General features: G+C 48.0%; 1 protein-coding gene across 1 annotated transcript; it reads right to left on the bottom strand.

Annotated features, from left to right (window-relative positions):
- Positions 1–11,014: 11,014 nt before the first annotated feature.
- Positions 11,015–18,600, bottom strand: LOC137770978 (NUT family member 2G-like). The gene is made up of 7 exons (XM_068554005.1): positions 18,585–18,600; positions 15,915–16,629; positions 14,832–14,960; positions 13,612–13,784; positions 12,863–13,158; positions 12,331–12,447; positions 11,015–11,809 (listed from the first exon to the last, which is right to left on the bottom strand). Exons 1-7 carry the CDS (start codon positions 18,598–18,600, stop codon positions 11,015–11,017), a joined length of 2,241 nt encoding a protein of 746 aa, XP_068410106.1.
- Positions 18,601–19,151: the final 551 nt, after the last annotated feature.

Raw genomic sequence — 19,151 nt, 5'->3', positions numbered from 1 at the left:
CTGAGGCAGAAGAACGAATAAGTGATCTGGAAGACAAAATGGTGGAAATAACTCCTGAGGAGCAGAATAAAGAAAAAAGGATGAACAGAATTGAAGACAATCTCAGAGACATCTGGGACAACACTAAACGTACCAACATTCTAATTATACTGGTCCCAGAAGAAGAGAAAAGGAAAGGGTCTGAGAAGATATTGCAGAGATTATAGTTGAAAACTTCCCTAACATGGGAAAGGAAAAGGCCCTGGGTTGGGGGGCGGGGGGCTGGGCCTAGGCTCAGTGCAACCAGAAGGGGCCTTGTCGTGTGGAGCATCAGGCCTGGGATCTGCAGGCTCCCCGAGGCCCACTGGGTGGGGGGAAATGCAGGCCGCATTTCCTTCTGGTCCTCCAATCCCCTGAGGGTCTCTCCCTGTCCCTGTTGTTCCCCTCGTTGTGAATGGGCCCCTCTGTGCATGGGAATCCCTCCCCTCCTCCAGCTGCCCCTCAGGGGCACCAGTCCCATCTGGCCTCCACTTCTCCTTCCCCTTCCCTCCCCCCATGTCCTACTGCGTCACTCAGGGGTTCCTCCAGTCCTCATAGGTGTCTGAGGTCCCCCACCAACACCTGGTAGGTGTCCTAGTTGTGAGGAGACGCCAACTCTGCATCCTCCTACTCTGCCACCTTGACTCCAGCCCCCCAGCTTTTTTTCTGATGGAGATTTCCTTGAAGTCTAGGAGCTGAAATAATAAATAAAAACATGTAAAAAGAGGGAACAGCCACCACCAATTACGGCAGATTGGCTCTGTGCTGGGGTCCTTGTTCACCACTTAGCTAGGCTTGCTCTGAGCCTAGGGATTAGCCTGAGGTGAAAGCTTGAGGTCTTCTCAGGACTTTTCTGAGCATGTCATGCCTGGTCCTGCATGTGGCTTTCTAAATTCCCCTGCATACAGGCTGCTTTGAAAGTCCTAATTTCCCAAATAGTCTCACTTCCAGCTTCTACCTTGGGCTTTAAATGGTCTATTATATTTCTCCACCCAGAACCTCTTGACCCAGGCATCTGTTCATTTAGAGTTGCCTTGTAGCTTTACAAGTAGCACCTGCCATTTTTCTGTGTTCTGTGTTATGCAAAACAGACAAGAGCATCTTGCTTCAGGCTTTCAGGCTTTCGGTTTTCCCCCTGACAGGTTGGAATAGTGGTACACAATAATTTGTAAATAAGGTCTACTCTGCTCCAACCAGTTGGAATCGGAGAACTGGAAACCAGGCTGCTGCTGGCTCAAGACTAAGACCACTGTTATGTTGGGAGGAGTGGAACAAGAGTAGGTAAATGGCCAGAAAACTTTCCTATCTCTTTGGAGATGATTTTTTCCAATTGGGCATTTGCTTGGTTGTGGAAACCTTTGATGATTTTCCAGAGCTCTTACAGAGTCGGTTTAGAAGCTTCTGATCGGTTTTTGTTTTGAATGTTTCTGTAAGGAAACGAGAGTTTGAAACTTCCTAGACCATCATTTTGCTGCCATCTTTCTTCCTTTAACTTTTGATATAAATTTTAGAATAAGCTTGTCTATTGTGACAAAAAAAAACCTGTTGGGAGTTGATAGGAATTGCATTTAAACCTACAGATCAATTTGTGAAGAATTAATATTTTACCATATTGAGTCTTCCAATCCATGAAAATAATATGCCTCTGTACTTTTTTTTTTTACCACTTGTTTAATTGTTTTCATCAGAGTTTTCTAGGTTTCATTATACAGATCTACATTTTTTAAGCATTTATATTAAACATCTCATTTTGAAGGCAGTTATTGTATACATTTATTTATTTATATTTATTTGTAGCACTTTTTATTTTTCTTAAACTGAGGTATAACTGACATACAACATTATATTAGTTTCACGTGGACACCATAATGATTCAATATTTCTATATGTTGCAAAATTACGACCACAATAAGTCTAGTTAACATCCACCATCATATATTGTTACAATTTTTTTCTTGTGATAAGAACTTTTAAGATCTATTCTCTTAGAAACTTTCAAATATGCAGTACAGTATTTTTAACCAGAGTTGCCATGTTTTACATTACATCCACATGATTTATAATATTTATTTTATAACTGGAAGTTTGTATGTTTTGACTACCTTCAGCCTTTTTGCCCACCTTCCTCACGCCCCACTTCCAGCAACCACCAAACTGTTCCCTGTATCTGTGAGTCTGTTTTGTTTGTTTTTCATTATTCCATATATGTGAGATCATACAGTATTTGTTTTTCTGTGTGTGACTTATTTTGCTTAGCATAACACCCTCAAGGTCTATCCATGCTGTCACAAGTGGCAAGATTTTATTCTTCTTTATGACTGAATAATATTCCATTTTATATATATATATATATATATATATATATATATATATATACACACACACATATATATATATATATACACACACATATATATATATATATACACACACACACACACACACACATATATATATATATATATATCTCACATTTTCTTTATCCATTTATTCATCACTGGACATTTTGGTTGTTTCCATAGTTCGGCTATTGTAAATAATGCTGCAATGAACATAGGGTTGCATATATCTTTTCAAGTTAGCGTTTTTATTTTCGTTGGCTAAATATCCTGAAGTGGAATTGCTGAATTATATGGTAGTTCTATTTTTAATTTTTGAGGAAACTCCATGCTGTTTTCCATAATGGCTACACAAATTTACATTCCCACAAGCAGTGCACAAAGTTTCCCTTTTCTCCCTATCCTTGCTAACACTTCTTATTTCTTCGCTTTTGATAATAGCCATTCTAACAGGTATAAGGTGATACCTCATTGTGGTTTTGATTTGCAATTTCTTGATGACTAATGATGTTGAGCATCTTTTTGTGTACCTGTTAGCCAATTGTATATCGTCTCTGGACAATGTCTTTTCCGATCCTCTGCTTATTTTTTAATTGGAATTTCTTTGTTTGTTTTTGAGTTGTATGAATTCTTTACATGCTTTGGATATTAACCCCTCCCCTTATTGGATAGATGATTTGCAAATATTTTCTCCTATTCACTAGGTTGCCTTTTCACTCTATTGATGGTTTCCTTTGCTGTGCAGAAGCTATTTAGTTTGATGTACTTCCACTTGTTTATTTTTGCTTTAGTTGCCTTTGCTTTTGGTGTCAAATCCCAAAAAGAAAAAACAAAAATCATTGACAAGATTGATGTTAAGGAGCTTACTGCCTATGTTTTATTCTAGGAGTTTTTATGGTTTCAGGTCTTACAATCAAGTCTTTAATCCATTTTGAGTTGAATTTGTGTATGGTGTAAGATACTGGTCCAGTTTCATTTTTTGTATGTGGCTGTCCAGTTTTCCTAACACCATTTATTGAAGAGACTGTCCTTTATCTATTGTATACTCTTGGCTCCTTTGTCGTAAATTCATTGACCATATATGAATGGGTTTATTTCTGGGCTTGCTATCTTTTTCATTGATATGTGCCTCCCTTTATACCAATACTATACTGTTTTGATTACTATAACTTTGTAATATAGTTTGAAATCAGGGAGCATGCATTTTCCAGCTTTCTTCTTCTTTCTCAAGATTTTCAGGGCCTTTTGTGGTTCCATACAAATTTTAGAATTGTTTGTTCTGTTTCTGTGAAAAATGTCACTGGAATTTTGATTGAGTTTTATTGAATCTGTAGATTGTTTGGGGAGTATGGACATTTTAATAATATCAATTCTTCCAATACATGAGCATGGGGTATCTTTGTGTCTTCTTCAATTTATTTCATCAATGTCTTATAGTTTCAGTGTACAGGTCTTTCACTTCCTTGGTTAAATTTATTCTTATTTTATTCTTTATGATACAATTGTAAATGGGATTGTTTTCTTAACTTCTCTTTTGGTTAGTTTGTTATTAGTGTGTAGAAATGTGACATACTTCTGTATAATGATTTTATATCCTGCAAATTTACTAAATTCATTTATTAGTTCTGACAGTTTTTCGATGGAGTCTTTAGGGTTTTCTATATATTGTGTCATGTCATCTGCAAATAGTAACCGTTTTACTTCTTTCTTCCCAGTTTGGATGCCTTTTATTTCTTTTCCTTGCATAATTGCCCTGGCTAGGACTTTAGTGGTCGTCTTTGTCTTGTTTCTGATCTTAGAGGAAAAGCTTTCAGCTTTTCACTGTTGAATATGATGTTATTTGTGGGCTTGTCATATATGGTCTTTATTATGTTGAGGTATGCTCCCTCTATACCCACTTCATTGAGAGTTTTTATAATAAATTGATGTTGAGTTTTCTCAAAAGTCTTTCTGCATCTATTGAGAGGAGCATATGAGTTTCATTCTTCAAGTCGTTAATGTGGTATATCACATTGATTGATTTGCAGATATTGAACCATCCTTGCATCCTAGGAATAAATCTCACTGGATCATGTTATATGACCATTTTACTATATTGTGGAATTTGTTGTTTACTCTCCACATGTTTGTGAATTTTCCAGTTTTCTTTTTGTAATCAATTTCTAGTTTCATACCATTGTAGTCAGAAAAGGAGCTTGATATAATTTAAATCTTCTTCAATTTGTTAAGATTTGGTTTTAGCTTTACATATGATCTATCCTGGAGAATGTTCCATGTGTACTTGAGAAGAATGTATATTCTGTTGCTTTTGGATGGAATGTTATATATATATGCTAAATCCATCTGATCTAACATGTCATTTAAAGCCAATCTTTCTTTATTGATTTTCTGTGTGGATGATATATGTGTTGATGTAAGTACGATACTCAAGTCCCGTACTATTATGGTATTGCTATTTTTCCTTTGAGGCCTATTAATATTTGCTTTATTTATTTAGGTGCTCCTATGTTGGATGCATAAATATTTACAAATGTTATATACTCTTATTGGATTGACCCTTTTATCCATATGTAATGTGAATTACAAGAATTGTCTCTTGTTACAGTCTTTGTTTTAAAGTCTATTTTTTTCTGATATAATTATAGATAGCTACCCCAGCTTTCTTTTGGTTTCCATTTGCATGGAATATCATTTTCCATCCCTTCAATTTCAGTCTGTGTGTGTCTTTAGCTCTGAAGTGAGTTTCTTATAGGCCACATATAGATGGGTCTTCTTTTTTAATCCATTCAGCCACCCTATGTCTTTTGATTGAAGCCTTTAGTCCATTTACATTTAAAATAATTATTGATAAGTATGTATGTATTGCCATCTTGTTAATTGTTTCCTGGCTATTTTGTGATTTCTCTGTTCCTTTCTTCTCTTGCTCTCTTCCTTAGCGGCTTAATGACTTTCTTTAGTTGTATGTTTAGATTCCTTTCTTGTTATCTTTTGTGCATCTACTCTAGGTTTTTGCTTGGTGGTTACCATGAAGCTCACATATAACAACTTATATTTTTAACAGTCTATTTTAAGTTGATAACAACTTAAGTTTGAATGCATTCTATAGGTCAAAGTTTTTACTCCTCCCTCCTAACATTTTATGTTTTTGATGACATATTTTACATGTTTTTATGTTGTATATCCCTTAACTAATTATTTTAATTATAAGTCTTTTTACGAGTTTTGTCTTTTAACCTTCATACAGCTTTATAATTCATTAATCCACTACCTTTACTATACACACTTACCTTTACTGGTGAGATTTACACTTTCATGTGTTTTCCTGTTACTAATTAGCGCCCTTTCTTTTCAGCTTAAAGAAGTTCTTTTAACAATTCTTGTAAGGCTGAGTTAGTGGTGATGAACTCCTTTAATGTTTAATCATCTGGAAAACTCTTTTATCTCTCCTTCAGTTCTGAATATAACTGGGTGAAGTATTTGCTGGGTGAAGTATTCTTGGTTGGAAAGATTTTTCTTTCAGCACTTTGAGTATATTGTGCCACTCCCTTCTGAGCTGTAACATATCTGCTAAAAAATCTGATGATAGTCTTATGGAAGTTCTTTTGTATGTAACAAGTTGTATTTCTCTTGGTGATTTTAAGATTCCCTTGTTATCTTTAACTTTGACATTTTAATTTTAATATTTCTTGGTATGGATCTCTTTAGGTTGATCTGCTTTGGAGCTCTCTGGGCTTCCTGTATCTGGATGTCTGTTTCTTTCCCCAGGTCAGGAAAAGCTTTCAGATATTATTTCTACAAATGTTTTCTGCCCCTTGTTCTCTTCTCCTTCTGGAGTTCCTATAAGGTGAATGTTATTCCATTTGATGTGCCATAAATCCCTTAAGCTATATTAATTATTTTCATTCTTTTTTCTTCCTTATTCTCTGATTGGATGAGTTCCTCTGACCTGTCTTTGAGTTCACCTATTCTTTCTTGTGCTTCATCTACTGTATTTCTAAGTTCAATTATTGCGTTCTCCAGTTCTGTGACTTCTATTTGGAACTTTCTTATATCTTCTATTTCTTTGTTGAAGTTCTCACTGTTTTCATCCATTTTCCTTCTGAGTTCAGTGAGCACTTTTATGACCATAACTTTGAACTCTTTATCAAGTAAATTACTTATGTTCATTTCATTAAGATTTTTTCCTGAGGTTTTATCTTGTTCTTTTTTTGGAGTATAGTCCTCTCTTTCTTCATTTTGCTTGATCTCTGTGTTGGTTTCTAGGCATTAAGTGAAATAGTCACATCTCCCAGTCTTGAAGAGCTGTATGACAGATGAACCTTGTCATTTAACGCTGTCTACTCTTGGTTGCCTCTCAAACCTTTGTGATTGTCTAAGCAGTTTATTTTTAATAGACTTGGCACACCCTCCCAGCAGTTGAGGGTGTGCCAAGACCAGTGAGCATCCCAAACTGGAGGATCTCAGTCAGCACCTAGATTCAGGTTGATAGGAAGCCAGACAATTTGGTAACAGCTTTTAAAGAATGCAAATATATTCAGTCCTGTGAGATTGCAAGTGTAAGCCTTGCTGGGCCCCAGAAGCAAGCAATCTGAAGATATCCCCTGGGGAGCAGTCACAAGAAAACAGGGCTTCAGATAAGTGTACAAGCTCCATTCTGGGAGATACCAGTGAACTGTAGTAAGGCAGAGTGAGGGTGGAAAGATGGTACACCCAGCTTACCTTCCTTGAGAGCACATGCGTAGCCTCTAGATGTGTGCTGAACCTGAAGCCTGCTCTTAAGTCTTGTCCCTACTAGCAAATAGGCCTTTTTCATGTAAAGGCTGGGACTGTGTCTCAGTCTGATGTGTAGTGGTACATCCTGGGGGTGGTATCCTGCCAAGAACTGTCTCTCCAATTGTTACAGTCCCATGGGATGCAGGAAAGAGATCCCTCCTGGCCTCCAGAGCCAGGTGATCAAGGAGCATCCCCTGAGTGGAGGCCACAAAAGTGGGATCTCCCGTCTTGGAGATTCTGGCTCTCTGGAGCACATCAGAAGGAAAGTGTGAAGATGATGCTTACTGGCTGGAGTGAGGCGGTGGGAAGAGTGCAAAGATGACACCATCTGAATAAAGGGGAAAAGGGAAAAGAAAAAAAGAAAAAGAAGAAGAAGAAAAATATATATATATAGCAAGACAGAGGAAGAGCAGGGAAGAAGGAGCCAGCTGGCTGGAGCACAAAGTTGTCACCTGCAGGAAAGGAAAAAGGGGGGAAAAGATGGCACCTTTCAGCTTTATCAAGGCAGAGAGAGAGCAGGAAGATGGCACCCGCCAGCCTCTGTCCCTGGGGAGTATTCCAGCAGGCCCCTGTTCCTCAGATTAATGCTTTAAAATTGGGAAGTGAGTCTCTTTCACAAAAAGTCAGAGTGCTTTTCAAAGGGCTGCTTCTGCACTTGGCCCTGGGGCAGGTGAGTCTGTGCACAGGCCCTTTAAGAGCTGTTCCTCAGTCCACCACAGCCCTGTGGGTCTCATGGGATGTGCCTTGTTGGTCTTCAAAGTCAGATGTTTTGGGGGTCTATCTCTCAGGTGCCAGCCTTAAAAGTTGGAGTGCCCAATGTGGGGTCCAAACCCTTCACCTCTCAGGGAGAAGCTCCAGGTTTTGAGCTCCTTCCTGATTGTGTGTCTCCACACCAGGGATGGGATTTATGGAAAAATTGTGTCTCAGCCTTTCCTACCTGTTTTGATGTGGTTTCCCTCTGGTTTTCCTGATGTGAAGGGGTCGCTCCACCATCTTTTAGTTTTTTTCAGAGGAAAGTTTTCCATATGTAGCTGTAGATTTGGTGCGTTTGTGGGAGGAGGTGGGTTGAGGATCTTCCTATGTTGCCACCTTGAACTGGAACCTATTTACTATGTTTTAAATTTTGGTTTTCAATTGTTCAGTTTGTTACTAGTATATGGAAATATGATCAATGTTGTGTATTAATGTTTACGTATAGATCTTATATTCTGAGATCCTGCTACAGCAATTTATTGTAATTTATTATGAGTTTTCTTATACATTCCTTGGAATTTTCTATGTAGACAATTATGTCATCTGTAAATAATGATAATTATATTTCTTCTTTTCTAATATGTATGCCTCTTTTTTCCTTTTCTTGCTGTACTACACTAACTAGAATCTAAAGTACTACATTGAAAACTAAGAGATGAGAGTGGACATTCTAACCTTGTTTTTGAACTCAGGGAAAAACATTCATTCTTTCACCATTTCATGTGATGTTAGAAGTAGGTTTTTTGTAGAGGTTCTTTATTAGGTTGAGGTAGTGACCTTCTATTCCTAGTTTTCTGAGCATTTTTAATATGAATGGGTGTTGAATTTCGTTAACTGCCTTTTCTGTATTAATTGGTGTGACAGTATGTGTTCCTTTAGACTCAATATGGTAGATTACATTGATGAATTTTTACCATTGAACCAGGCTTGCATCCCTGGAATAAATTCCACTTGGTCATAGTCTGTTATTCATGTGGATTCTGATGGTAGGTATTCTTGTGGATTTCTTCTAGTAGGGTAAATTACGGTTCCCCAAAAAGGTCCGTGTTTAACCCCTCCTATGACAATATGTGAATGTCACCTTGTATGGAAAAAAGGACTTTGCAGCTGTGACCAAGTAAAAAATCTTGAGATGAAGAGATTATCATAAATTTTCTGGGTGGGCTATATACAAACACAAAGATTTGTATAGGAGGGACACAGGAAGAGTCAGAGTTGGAGAGACCATGTGATGAGGGAAGCAGAGATTAAAGTGATGCACTTTGAAGATGGAAGAAGGGACTAATTCCAAGGAATGCAGGCAGCCTCTAGAAGACAGAAAGGGAAGGGAAACAGATTCTCCTGTAGGGCTTCAAAAGGAACAAGCCCGGAGACACCTTGACTAATAGACTACTGAGCTGCAAAAACTTTCTTTCACAAAGGGTCAAGGAGGGCTGGGAGCACATATGTGCTGCCCACCTGGACAGAGGAGGACCTGTGAGGCTGACCTACAGATTAGTGGAGGTGGAGAGACATGAGCCCCTTTCTTCTCCAAGCTCTTTGCAGGGTCCAGCAGAGAGCCATGCCACCTGTGAAAGCCTGCGGCCCCAGTTTTGCATGCTGATGGTGTAGGGGTCATGTTCAGGGAGTCCCTGTTGTCCTAACCCCTGCCTGGGTCCTGGGGAAGGAATCAGAACTCAGAACCTGGAGAAGAGCCTTTGGCCAGCAGGGAACGGGGGTGAGGCCCGGGGCAGGTCTACAAAAGATCAGAGCATCTGAGTGCTTTAGGAGGAAGGGGCTTCAGAGGTGGGCCAGCACAGGCTGTGACGGAAGCTAAGCAGACTGGGAGGGGGGGCAGTTCGGGGAGATAGCAGGGGTCTGCTCCCTGCCCTCATTGTTTGCTCGTCTCACCCTTATGAGCGGGCCATTTCCCCTGCTCTGATGATTCAAAGTCTCTGCCGGCAACCGCAGGACGGTGACTGAGGCCTCCACACTCCTCAGCATGGATGCCAGCTCCCACCCAGATCTGGGGCCACAGACACCTCTCCCCCACCCCTGCTGCCCCTGTGAGCAAGCTGTTCTTGCGAAACACGGTCATAGTTTGTCAGGAGGAACTGTTTTCTATGGGAATACAAATCAGTGTTGATACCAATACACACACATGTCCAGCCATGGGTGGAAAGGGAAGGGACAGTAGTTCTGGGGTGTCCTTGCACACCCCTAGGCCCCTAAGGCCAGTCCCCACAGCCACAGCCAGATGGGTCCTCCTCCCTCAGTTGAACGAGATGCAGCTGCACAGAAATCCCACAAGTTCCGCAAAGGGGCCCAACTGTCGTTTCCCTTAGACACACCTGCAACAGGTGCCCCATGAATTTCCCCGCGCCCATTCCCCTTGTTGCATCCTCACTGGGATTGAGAGGTAGCTGCCTCAACCGCTCTCCACATTGCCATAATCCCAGTGGGACTAGAGAACGCTCCCGCTATGACGAGGCAGACAGTCCTGTCCCCATGGCCAAGACTTTTCCTCTCTGGTCAGGCCACCCACACAGGAAACCCTGGATGAGCGGAGGGTCACCCCAGCGCCATCGCCTGGCCACTTCAGGGAAGCAGAGAGCAGCTCCATAAAGACAAGGGCCGTCTCCAGGCTCCGTCCTAGAAACTGGTTAGTGTCCAGAGGGCTGAGAGGCACAAAAGCAGCTCTCCCTCCCCAGACGGTTCCGGGATGCAGAAGATGCTACAGATGCCCCAGAAGGCCCCTAGCCAAGCAGGCTTCAGAGAAGCGGATGATGAGGGGGTCCCTGGGGAAAGTGAGAGCTGTGCGTTCCCAGGGGCAGCCTGAGGAGTCCTTGTCTATGTGGAGGAAAGGTTTGGCCACCTGGAGATCCATAGCTCCTGTGACCTCCCTCACCCTTCCTTCCTCTCAGGATCGCTCTCTGTGGAGCAGCTCCACACGAAGAAGATGACAGTGGCCTGAGAGCATTTCCCACCAAAACTATCTTTATTCACAATTTTCATACATCACTCCAAAGGTCCTGCCCACACCCACCTCCCCCACCTCCCTAACCCCCCACAATCCCAGGATCAGCACTGGGGTGAGGAGGAGCCCCTAGGCTCCCCTGGGGGCCGCCCTGGAGGGCCGGCCCAGCTGTTCCCTACTGGCTGCAGTGCTTCCTCTTCTTCTTCCTCCTCTTCCCTGTGACAAACGGGTCACGCTTTCTCTTTCTCGGCTGTGAGGGGCGAGCCAGCCCCAGAGCCAAGGCTGGCCTCGCAGAGACCCCGTGGCCAGCCCCGGGGATGGGCAGCTTCTCAGCAGCGGCTGGGCGCCCACACAGAGCCCGCTTCCTCGACTTGGGAGCGGCTGGTGGAGCTGGGCTGGGGCCTCTTCTCTGAGGGGAGGGGGCCTGGGGAGCACTCTGGGCCCCCCAACCTCCAGGGGAGGCCAGGCCTGAGGCAGGGGCAGGACTCTGGGACAGCCCGCAAGGCGGCAGGCTCTGCGGAGAGGCCAAGAGGGAGGCCAGGCTGGGGAGCGCCTCCTCGTCCTCCCTGGACGCGTCCCTGGGCCCTCGGGCCTCCGCAACAGGAGACGCCTCTCTGAGAACAGACGCATCCCTGGGTCCCAGTAGAGGGCCAGTGCGCCTTTGACCCTGGGGAGGGGAGGGCCGTCCGGCCCGGAATGGAGAGACCTCCTGACGTCCTCGACAGGGACCAAAGACTCTGAGCACGAACGGGCCAGTGTCTGTTCGGATGGGCCTATGAAGAGCCTCAACATCAATCTCTGGTGGGCAGGCTTCATCACTGACCCCTCGATGGCGGTCTTGGTCGTGCCTCTGGGCACCTTGGCCGGCGTGGGACTCAGAAGGACTTGAGCCCATTCCGGGTGCACTGTGGCTCGGGGCTGCCGGCCCACCCTCGTCCTCTTTCAAGGCCAGGAGTCGTTTCTGCACCAGCTGGTAGGAGGGAGGAGGACAGTGACGGCTCCACGCGCACGTGTGAGAGGAGGAGCACTGGGCAGTGGGACAATGGCCCTGGGGGGGAGGAGGGGACGGGTGACCCCAGGACTAGACTCCAAATCCAGACACGGTGGCATTCCTGCCATCCTCCTGCACCTTATTCCCAGCTGTGTGTCCTTCCCTCCACTCCCGGCTCCCCATCCTCTCCTTCCTATCACCCTGTGCTGCACCCACCCCAGAGAGGGCCCTTCCCCATGCCAGGCCTCCGAGGCAGGGAAGGGATGGACAGAGCCATGTGGGCCTCCTGCTCTGGGGCCCTACCTCTCCCCTGCTCACTGGGGTCCCTCCGTGCCCTGGTCTTCCTAGGTGTCCCTTGTCTCCCCTGTTCTACCTGCGATCCCTCCCTCCTCTGGCTCCCCTGGGCCACCTGGTTTCCCCTGTCCCCTGGATCCCCTGGGGTCCCCCCTCCCCTGGAGTCCCCTGGCTCCCCAAGTGTCCCTCTCCCTCCCCTGGCTCACTTCTTCAGGGGTGAGTCCTTCCTGCTGCTTCAGCTCCTCAGCAAGGGCCAAGACATCCAGCTGTGGGTCTGGGGAAAACAATTCTGCCGGGAATCGAGGATGAATGACTGCCTCCACCTCGGACAGAAAGAAGAGGCTGTGAGCATCCTTGGCCAGGAGTGGCCTGTGACACAAGAAGACCAGGAGGGAAAGGGAAAAGCAGAGACCCACCCCCACTCTCCTCCACAAGGCGGGGATGGTCAGCACACACACACACACACACACACACACACACACACACACACACAAACATGCACATACACAGTCACACACAAAAGAGCACATATACAGATGCACATACACAGACACACAAAGGAATACACACAGACACAAACATATACACACATACACCTGCGTAAACCTCCCCTAACACCAGGCTCAGGAACAAGGAGCTGAGCTTAAGTCCCATCGGCCTGAGCAGAACCCAGATCTTGGGTGCTGAGAGTTCCATGCCCTGGCATCTTGTAGACCCCAGGCTCCAGGCCCAGCCTACCTTGGTGACAGAGTGTTCCCGGGAACGCAGCTCGTCAGTGTAGCTCAAGAGACACAGGTCCAAGTAGGTGTCGTCCTCTTCCTGCTTCAGCTCATTTCCGTCCTTTCCACATTCTGCATGTGACTTGCCCGTGGCTGAGTGGACGTGCCCCACCAGCGCCTCCATCCTGTCCACATACTCCCTCACAGTCTCAGGGGGAATCTCCTTGGGCGCCTTGGGCTCCGGGGGCCACTGGGATCTGTGTGGCTTCGGGTGCGAGGGCTGGGCCCTGGGGCCGGACATCCTGGGAGCACAGGCTGAGGCAGAGCAGGAGGAAGGGAAGGAAGGTGAGGGACTCCCGGTCCACCTCCTGACCACCGAGCGCACGTTGGTGAGGGCATTGTCTGGGGGACATTGATGTGGGTGTGGGAGGGGTCGGGACCATCTGAAGCCTCATGCACAGTTGGAGAGGGGAGGTAAGGGGGTCATCTAAGAGAGTCACAAGTAAGGAAGTGGGGAACCTCCAATTTTCTAAGGGTCTCCCCATCAAGCCCACTTCTTAGGCAGACTTCGTGTGGGGTCCTTTGACAGGGAGGTGTGAGAGGAGTTACAAAACTGACCAAGTCAATACCCCGTAGTGACAAGGGGCAGCTGAGACCCCACCCCCCCACCCCCCGCCTCGGTGGCTGTTTTGGTTGAAAGACCAATGCCCCTGTCTTGAAGGAAAAGGATCCACATGGGGACAGTGGCCAACCCTAGGTCCCTGTTACCTGTGCCTTCAACTCCAGTGGGAACCTGGGTGCCTGGCTGAAGGCCCACTTTCGGGGCTGGGGGCCCCTGAGGATCCAGCTTCGGTGGGGCTGGAGGAGGCAGGTCCTGCGCACACTGCATCCACTGCAAATGCTGAATGTGCATCTCCTCCTCGGCCGCAAATTCCATGAACCTGGGGGGTGACGGAGGCACAGGCCACCCTGAGAAAAAGGCCTGGGTTCTGGAGCCCAACAAAGGCAGCCAAGAATGAGGCATTGGGAGAGGATGTGCCTTGGGGCCGTCAAGGCCCTGTGAGGTGCTGTCCACAGCAGAGAGCTGCTCCTGGAAGTGATAACAAGATCTGGGACCCTTCCTGCCTCACCAGCACTGGAGGGCATTCAACAGCATAGACCCAGGTCGCTGAATTGAACCAGGTCAACGGGACACATGGCTGACCCAGGGGGCACCCTCCTCATGCCCCCCGTCTCCATCCAGAACCACATGAAGGGCTGACAGCCAGAGGCTGGAACAGGCATGTGTTCCCCACAGGGGTCCTTGCCCGAATTCAGGACCCTGGGCTAGGACTGAGCCTCCTGGAACATAGACCTGGAGACAGGGCCCAGGAGAGGCTGGACGATGTGGATGCTGAGCTTAGAGGAGAGGCCTTCCCTTCCTCTGAGAGGAGCTCGTTTGTTTGGTTTTGTTTCTTAAACCAAGGGGATTACCATGGAACAAACACTGGAAGGGCCGGAGACCCCTGGGCTGATGGCAGCTGGCTTCCCCAGCCTCTTGAGGGAAGCCAGGGTACCCACTCAGGCCACTGTTTGTAAGGAGAGGGGGTCCCAAGTTTATGTTAGTGGCCGCCAGCCACCCACCACTAAGGAAGCAGCAGGCTGGCGGGTGGAGCTCTTTCCCCGGCCCAGCCCATATGGCCGGAGTTGGACCCCTACTGGACTCACAGCTTCACCCTGCCCCGTCCTGAGACCTTCATGTCAAGGCAAGGGTAGGTCAAAATCAGGGGAAGGCAGAGCTCCTGGTGGAGGAAGGACAGAAGTCTCAAACTCTCAAGGTGAGGGATGGGTTTCTGGGGGACAGTAGGGCCCCTGGGCTGCGGGGACCCTGTGCTGGGTGACAGCCCTTCTCCTCTGTCCTCTCTGATGAGCACCCCCACGGCCAGACCCTGCCCTCACCCGCTCGCCTCACCCTCCACGCAGCCCCTGGGCCCAGGACGCTGACTCACTTTTCCGCCCTCTCGTAGTAGATCATCCGGTCAAGGTTGCTTCTGCATCGCCATTCCTGCACGGCCCTCCACAGTCCCTCCTCCTGCGTCATGGTGGGCTTCAGGCGGGCCAGGGATCGAAGCACTGGGCTGTAAGCACTCGGGGTCAGTCTCCGGGCCCAGCCCAGCCCCCACCTGCCTGACCCCACCCGCCAATGTGGACCACACATCACTCAACACAGCATGACTGAGCAACAGGAGGGTGAGAGGCGGGTGTCTGGGAGGGCAAAGACAAGCCTTCCCGGCCACTGCTGTCACCGCCTCACACTCACTCAAGGATGACCATCCACTCCCAGGCTAGAGCTGGGACATTGTGCCTTGGGGAGCTCTTTTCCTCCTCAAGGCTGCATTTTCATAATAAAAATCACTATCATCAATGAGGCGTGGCATGTGCCAAGCAATCTGCTAACACTTCATAGATTAGCCCAAGGAGTCTTCGGCACAGTCCTCTGAGTGAAGTGTAATTGTCCCCTTTTTACGAGGGACCGGAGGTTTAGGATGGAAATGCCTGCCAGGCTCACAACTCTAGTGGGAGAGAGCCCACGCCCTTAGGAGAGCTCTACCATCACCCTGTTCCTAGTGGAATTCTCCACAACGAAGTGGAGGCATGCATAAAGCGCTCTCCTGGGCCCCGCGCTCCTCCCCCTCCTCTGAAGTGACCTCCCCTGGCCATGTACGCTCAAGTCCTGTATGAAAGGAGACGGCACCACAGGAGAGTGCGGCATCCACTCCTTGGCTCCTCACCTTACACCACGACCCTCTCTGACTGCAAGTCTTCAGTCCGTATTACCATGAGAATCATGGAAGAGCAAGCTGGCCAGACTCACAGGGTGGTGGGGCCCGTTGAGATAGGGCACGTTTCAGTCCTGATGTCACGGACTGGCAGGCCCACCCATGTGACCGACAATGTGCCTTCTCATAGCATGGACATCGCCCTCACACCTTCCTTCCAGTATCCCTAGAAACCTAACGTGCGAGTCCATCGCCAGTTCCTCTTTATCTAAAAGCTCCCATAAGCTCAGGACCCCCTGAGCGTTCACTCACATGAGAAAGCAGGAAAAAGCTTCTGCATCAGGACTCAGGCGAAAGTGTCTCCGGGCCAGGGGCTTGAAGCACTGCCAACGTCGGAAGTTACTGTACTCTCTCTGGGTGTTAGAGGAGCCATCCTGCGAGGCGTTGGGCTGGTTGGTGGCCAGGCGGCCCTCCCTGGAAGTGCCATGTGGCCATGGCCCAGAGTTCACTGGGCGAATGATAGGGGCCAGCTGGGCAGCTGGTGGTGGAGATTGAGGAGGAAAGCCTGGGGTCCAGCCTCCCTTGCCAGCCTGACTAACTCCAACAGCTGAAGCAGTCACAACGGTCCCCATCACAGGAGTTGCTATGAATACGGGTGCAGGACATGCAGCACTCCTGCTGAGGGCCCCTGGAGCGCTCCAGTTGAGGGGGGCCTGAGTAACGACAAAGGTCTGAGTCTGGGGGGCCTCCACTGTCCTCCCTTGTGACCTGACTTGGACAGTGAGGTTGCAAGCCCCAGGGGCACTGGGGCCACGGCCACCATTAGCCACCATAGGCGTCCTGGGGAAAGCTGGCAGCAGCAGCCTGCTGCCAGGAGGGAATGCTGGGGTGATGGGACGTGGCAGGTGCTGCTGCCAGGGTGGCCGGTGCTGGGCTCCAGGAATGGGTGGAGGGAAGGGCACTGCCGTGAAAGTAGACAAGGAGGCACCGGGGTTCATGGTCACATCCGTTCCCAGCACTGGAGATGCTGTTGAGGAAAAGGAAAGGAGTGAATGGAGGAGGAGAATGGGCAAGTGGGACTGAGGCTTTCTGTGGCATCAGAGTGTAAATCTCCACAGGTGAGGGACACTTGGACAAGGGAAACTGTGCAGCGTGCAAATGTCTTCAAGTGATTTTCATGCCCTGACCTCCAGTTGAGAATTATTCCACTGGTGACCCCGCGCCCATCCACCAAGGTCCCTGACCCCTGTCTGCCGAGAAGAAATCGCCTCAGCAAGCACTGACTTGGAGAGCCTCCCTAAGGCACCCCCTGACACCTAAGCCTCACAGGCTGTCTCCCAAGATCTGGAACTGTGTGGACATCCGCTCTGTGAGAAATGCCCCTCAGCCGGCGTACTAGCAGGTAGGGACCTTCTCCAAGGTAAGTTCTAGGCACCCAAAGGCCCTTTGTGGACAGGTATTGTGTAAAATATTAGGGCCCCACCTCCTCCTCAGTCCTCCTTTTCCTGATGCTCAGTAGAAATCCCCTCTTTCTTTCCTAGCCTCACAAAACAAAACAAAATGCTGGAAAATATCTCTCTAATGGAATCCGGATACAAACCCATAACACTGGCCCAGAATGCACCTGCATCTCAGAACAACCCACAGCAGACACGTAACATGGGCCAGGTCCTGCCACCCCCTCCCCAGTGCCCAGAGTCACTGTCATCACTCAGGAGTTCTGATCCTAGGAGGCGGGGGTGGGGGGGGTGGTGTGTGAGAAGTAGGCGTGTGTCCCTTAGATTCTGTCATTTCACAGCCAGTGATGGCTGCAGAGGATTAAACAAGGGCCAGGGAATTGTCATGTTACATTGGTCGTGGGAGTACAGACCGCCTGTGGTCCTTCCCCTTCCAGCTCCCAATAACGGAAAGACAATCTGAGAAGCAGGCATAAGGCAGTTGCCATGGCGATCAAATTGTCTGGAACACATCCCTGTTCAGGAGAACAAGGTACACACCACGGTGCACCTAATTAATCAGAACAGGTGTCATAGGACGTGTAATAATAACACAGAAGATCTTCTTCCTGCCCCTGGGCTACGCTCCTTCCCCCTTTAAAAGAGGAAGCAGCCTTCACACACATTCCACCCGAAACAACCCCACTCCACATCTGTCCCCTGTCCATGAAGGAGTGACAGGAAATATGAACAAACTCTTCCTCTCAAGGCAGCCTGAGGGTCCACCATGAGAAACTGGATGAGATGAAGTAAGTCTGAAGAACTGCGATTCCACAAAAGGAAGAACAATTCAGAACAACTCAGGAACCTGAGCCCTCTCTTGGCTGAAGTTACACGGTTACCCATCCCCTGTTGAATCCCAAGCAACAGTTGCCTGAACTGAGAAGTGAGCTCTGGGCTGGGAGGACTGGACGAGGTGTGGGCTGCGGCAGTTAGAGTAACCTCCTGCCTAGCTCTCGGAGAGGACACTTCACTGCAGGTGTGGCCACACACAGCCCCACTGAATAGTTTTCTCACCAAGACCATCTCTCCCCACGGCCCCCTTAGAGACAGTATGCTCCTGTTCAAATCCCTTAGAAAAATATGGTGAGGCAAGCTTCAGGTGCCTCAGGAACACAAGACACGTCTAGGCTTTCCTCATGACCCTCCCTGTGTCACCACCAGGACATCACACACATCCTTACACACACGTTTCAAAGTGGCTTGTCTCCCTTCTAGAAAGAATCAACCTGCCTGCTGCCATCCTTTCTCCATAGCCAGGGCAATTCCTCTTGATCCACCTCCAATGACCCCTCCTCCCCAGTGCAGTCTCAGGTTTCTTCAGGCTCCCCAGTCTCCCCACGTGAAATGTCCTCGTGTGTCCAGTGCTCTCTTCTCCCTCTACTTCAGTCCAACTGTGTGCCCACCGTGAAGTGTCACATGTGAACCCGAAGGATGTGAGGGATGGCAGGGTCTCTGAGAACACACCCCCAGCCTATAGGCTTACCTCCTTCTGAAGCCATCCTGCAGGCTTGGGCACGGACTACTGCTGCCTGGTAGCCTCAATGAGAAAAGTCAAGACCAGGACCCAGAGAGTGACCTGCTTCAACAGACGCTCAGGATCCAACTGAAGGAGGGGCAGGTTTGAAACATAACAGTAGAATGTGGCTGAAACATTCTGCAGTGGGGGAGGGGCAGAGGGCACGTGGGTCTGGGTAGGGTGGGGGTGGGGAGACATTCCACGAGGGCTCTGGCAGGTAGGCAAGAACCGGAAGTTCCTTCCACCTCACACAGTGGCAACACAATTGGCGTGTGCCTCTTTACGCAGTTGATAGACTGTTTTTTTGATTCACGGCACCGAGGTTGGACTTGACGGTCCCTTCCTTTCACTTCTTTTTCCATCAACCTAGTTTTGTGTCCCTCAACACACTCTGCTTCCTACCTGGCTCTTGACTTACTTCAACAGAGACTAGACTTTCTGAACAAAATTCAGAACTGTTAGTCTGATAAACACTTGGGTATTTATGGCCACATGGAACTGAGTATTTGAAATTAGGATTGTCTCAGCATATCC

The sequence above is a fragment of the Eschrichtius robustus genome, chromosome 10, assembly GCF_028021215.1.
Source record: "Eschrichtius robustus isolate mEscRob2 chromosome 10, mEscRob2.pri, whole genome shotgun sequence".
Lineage (NCBI taxonomy): Eukaryota > Metazoa > Chordata > Mammalia > Artiodactyla > Eschrichtiidae > Eschrichtius > Eschrichtius robustus.
This window is presented reverse-complemented; position numbering and strand designations above follow the sequence as displayed.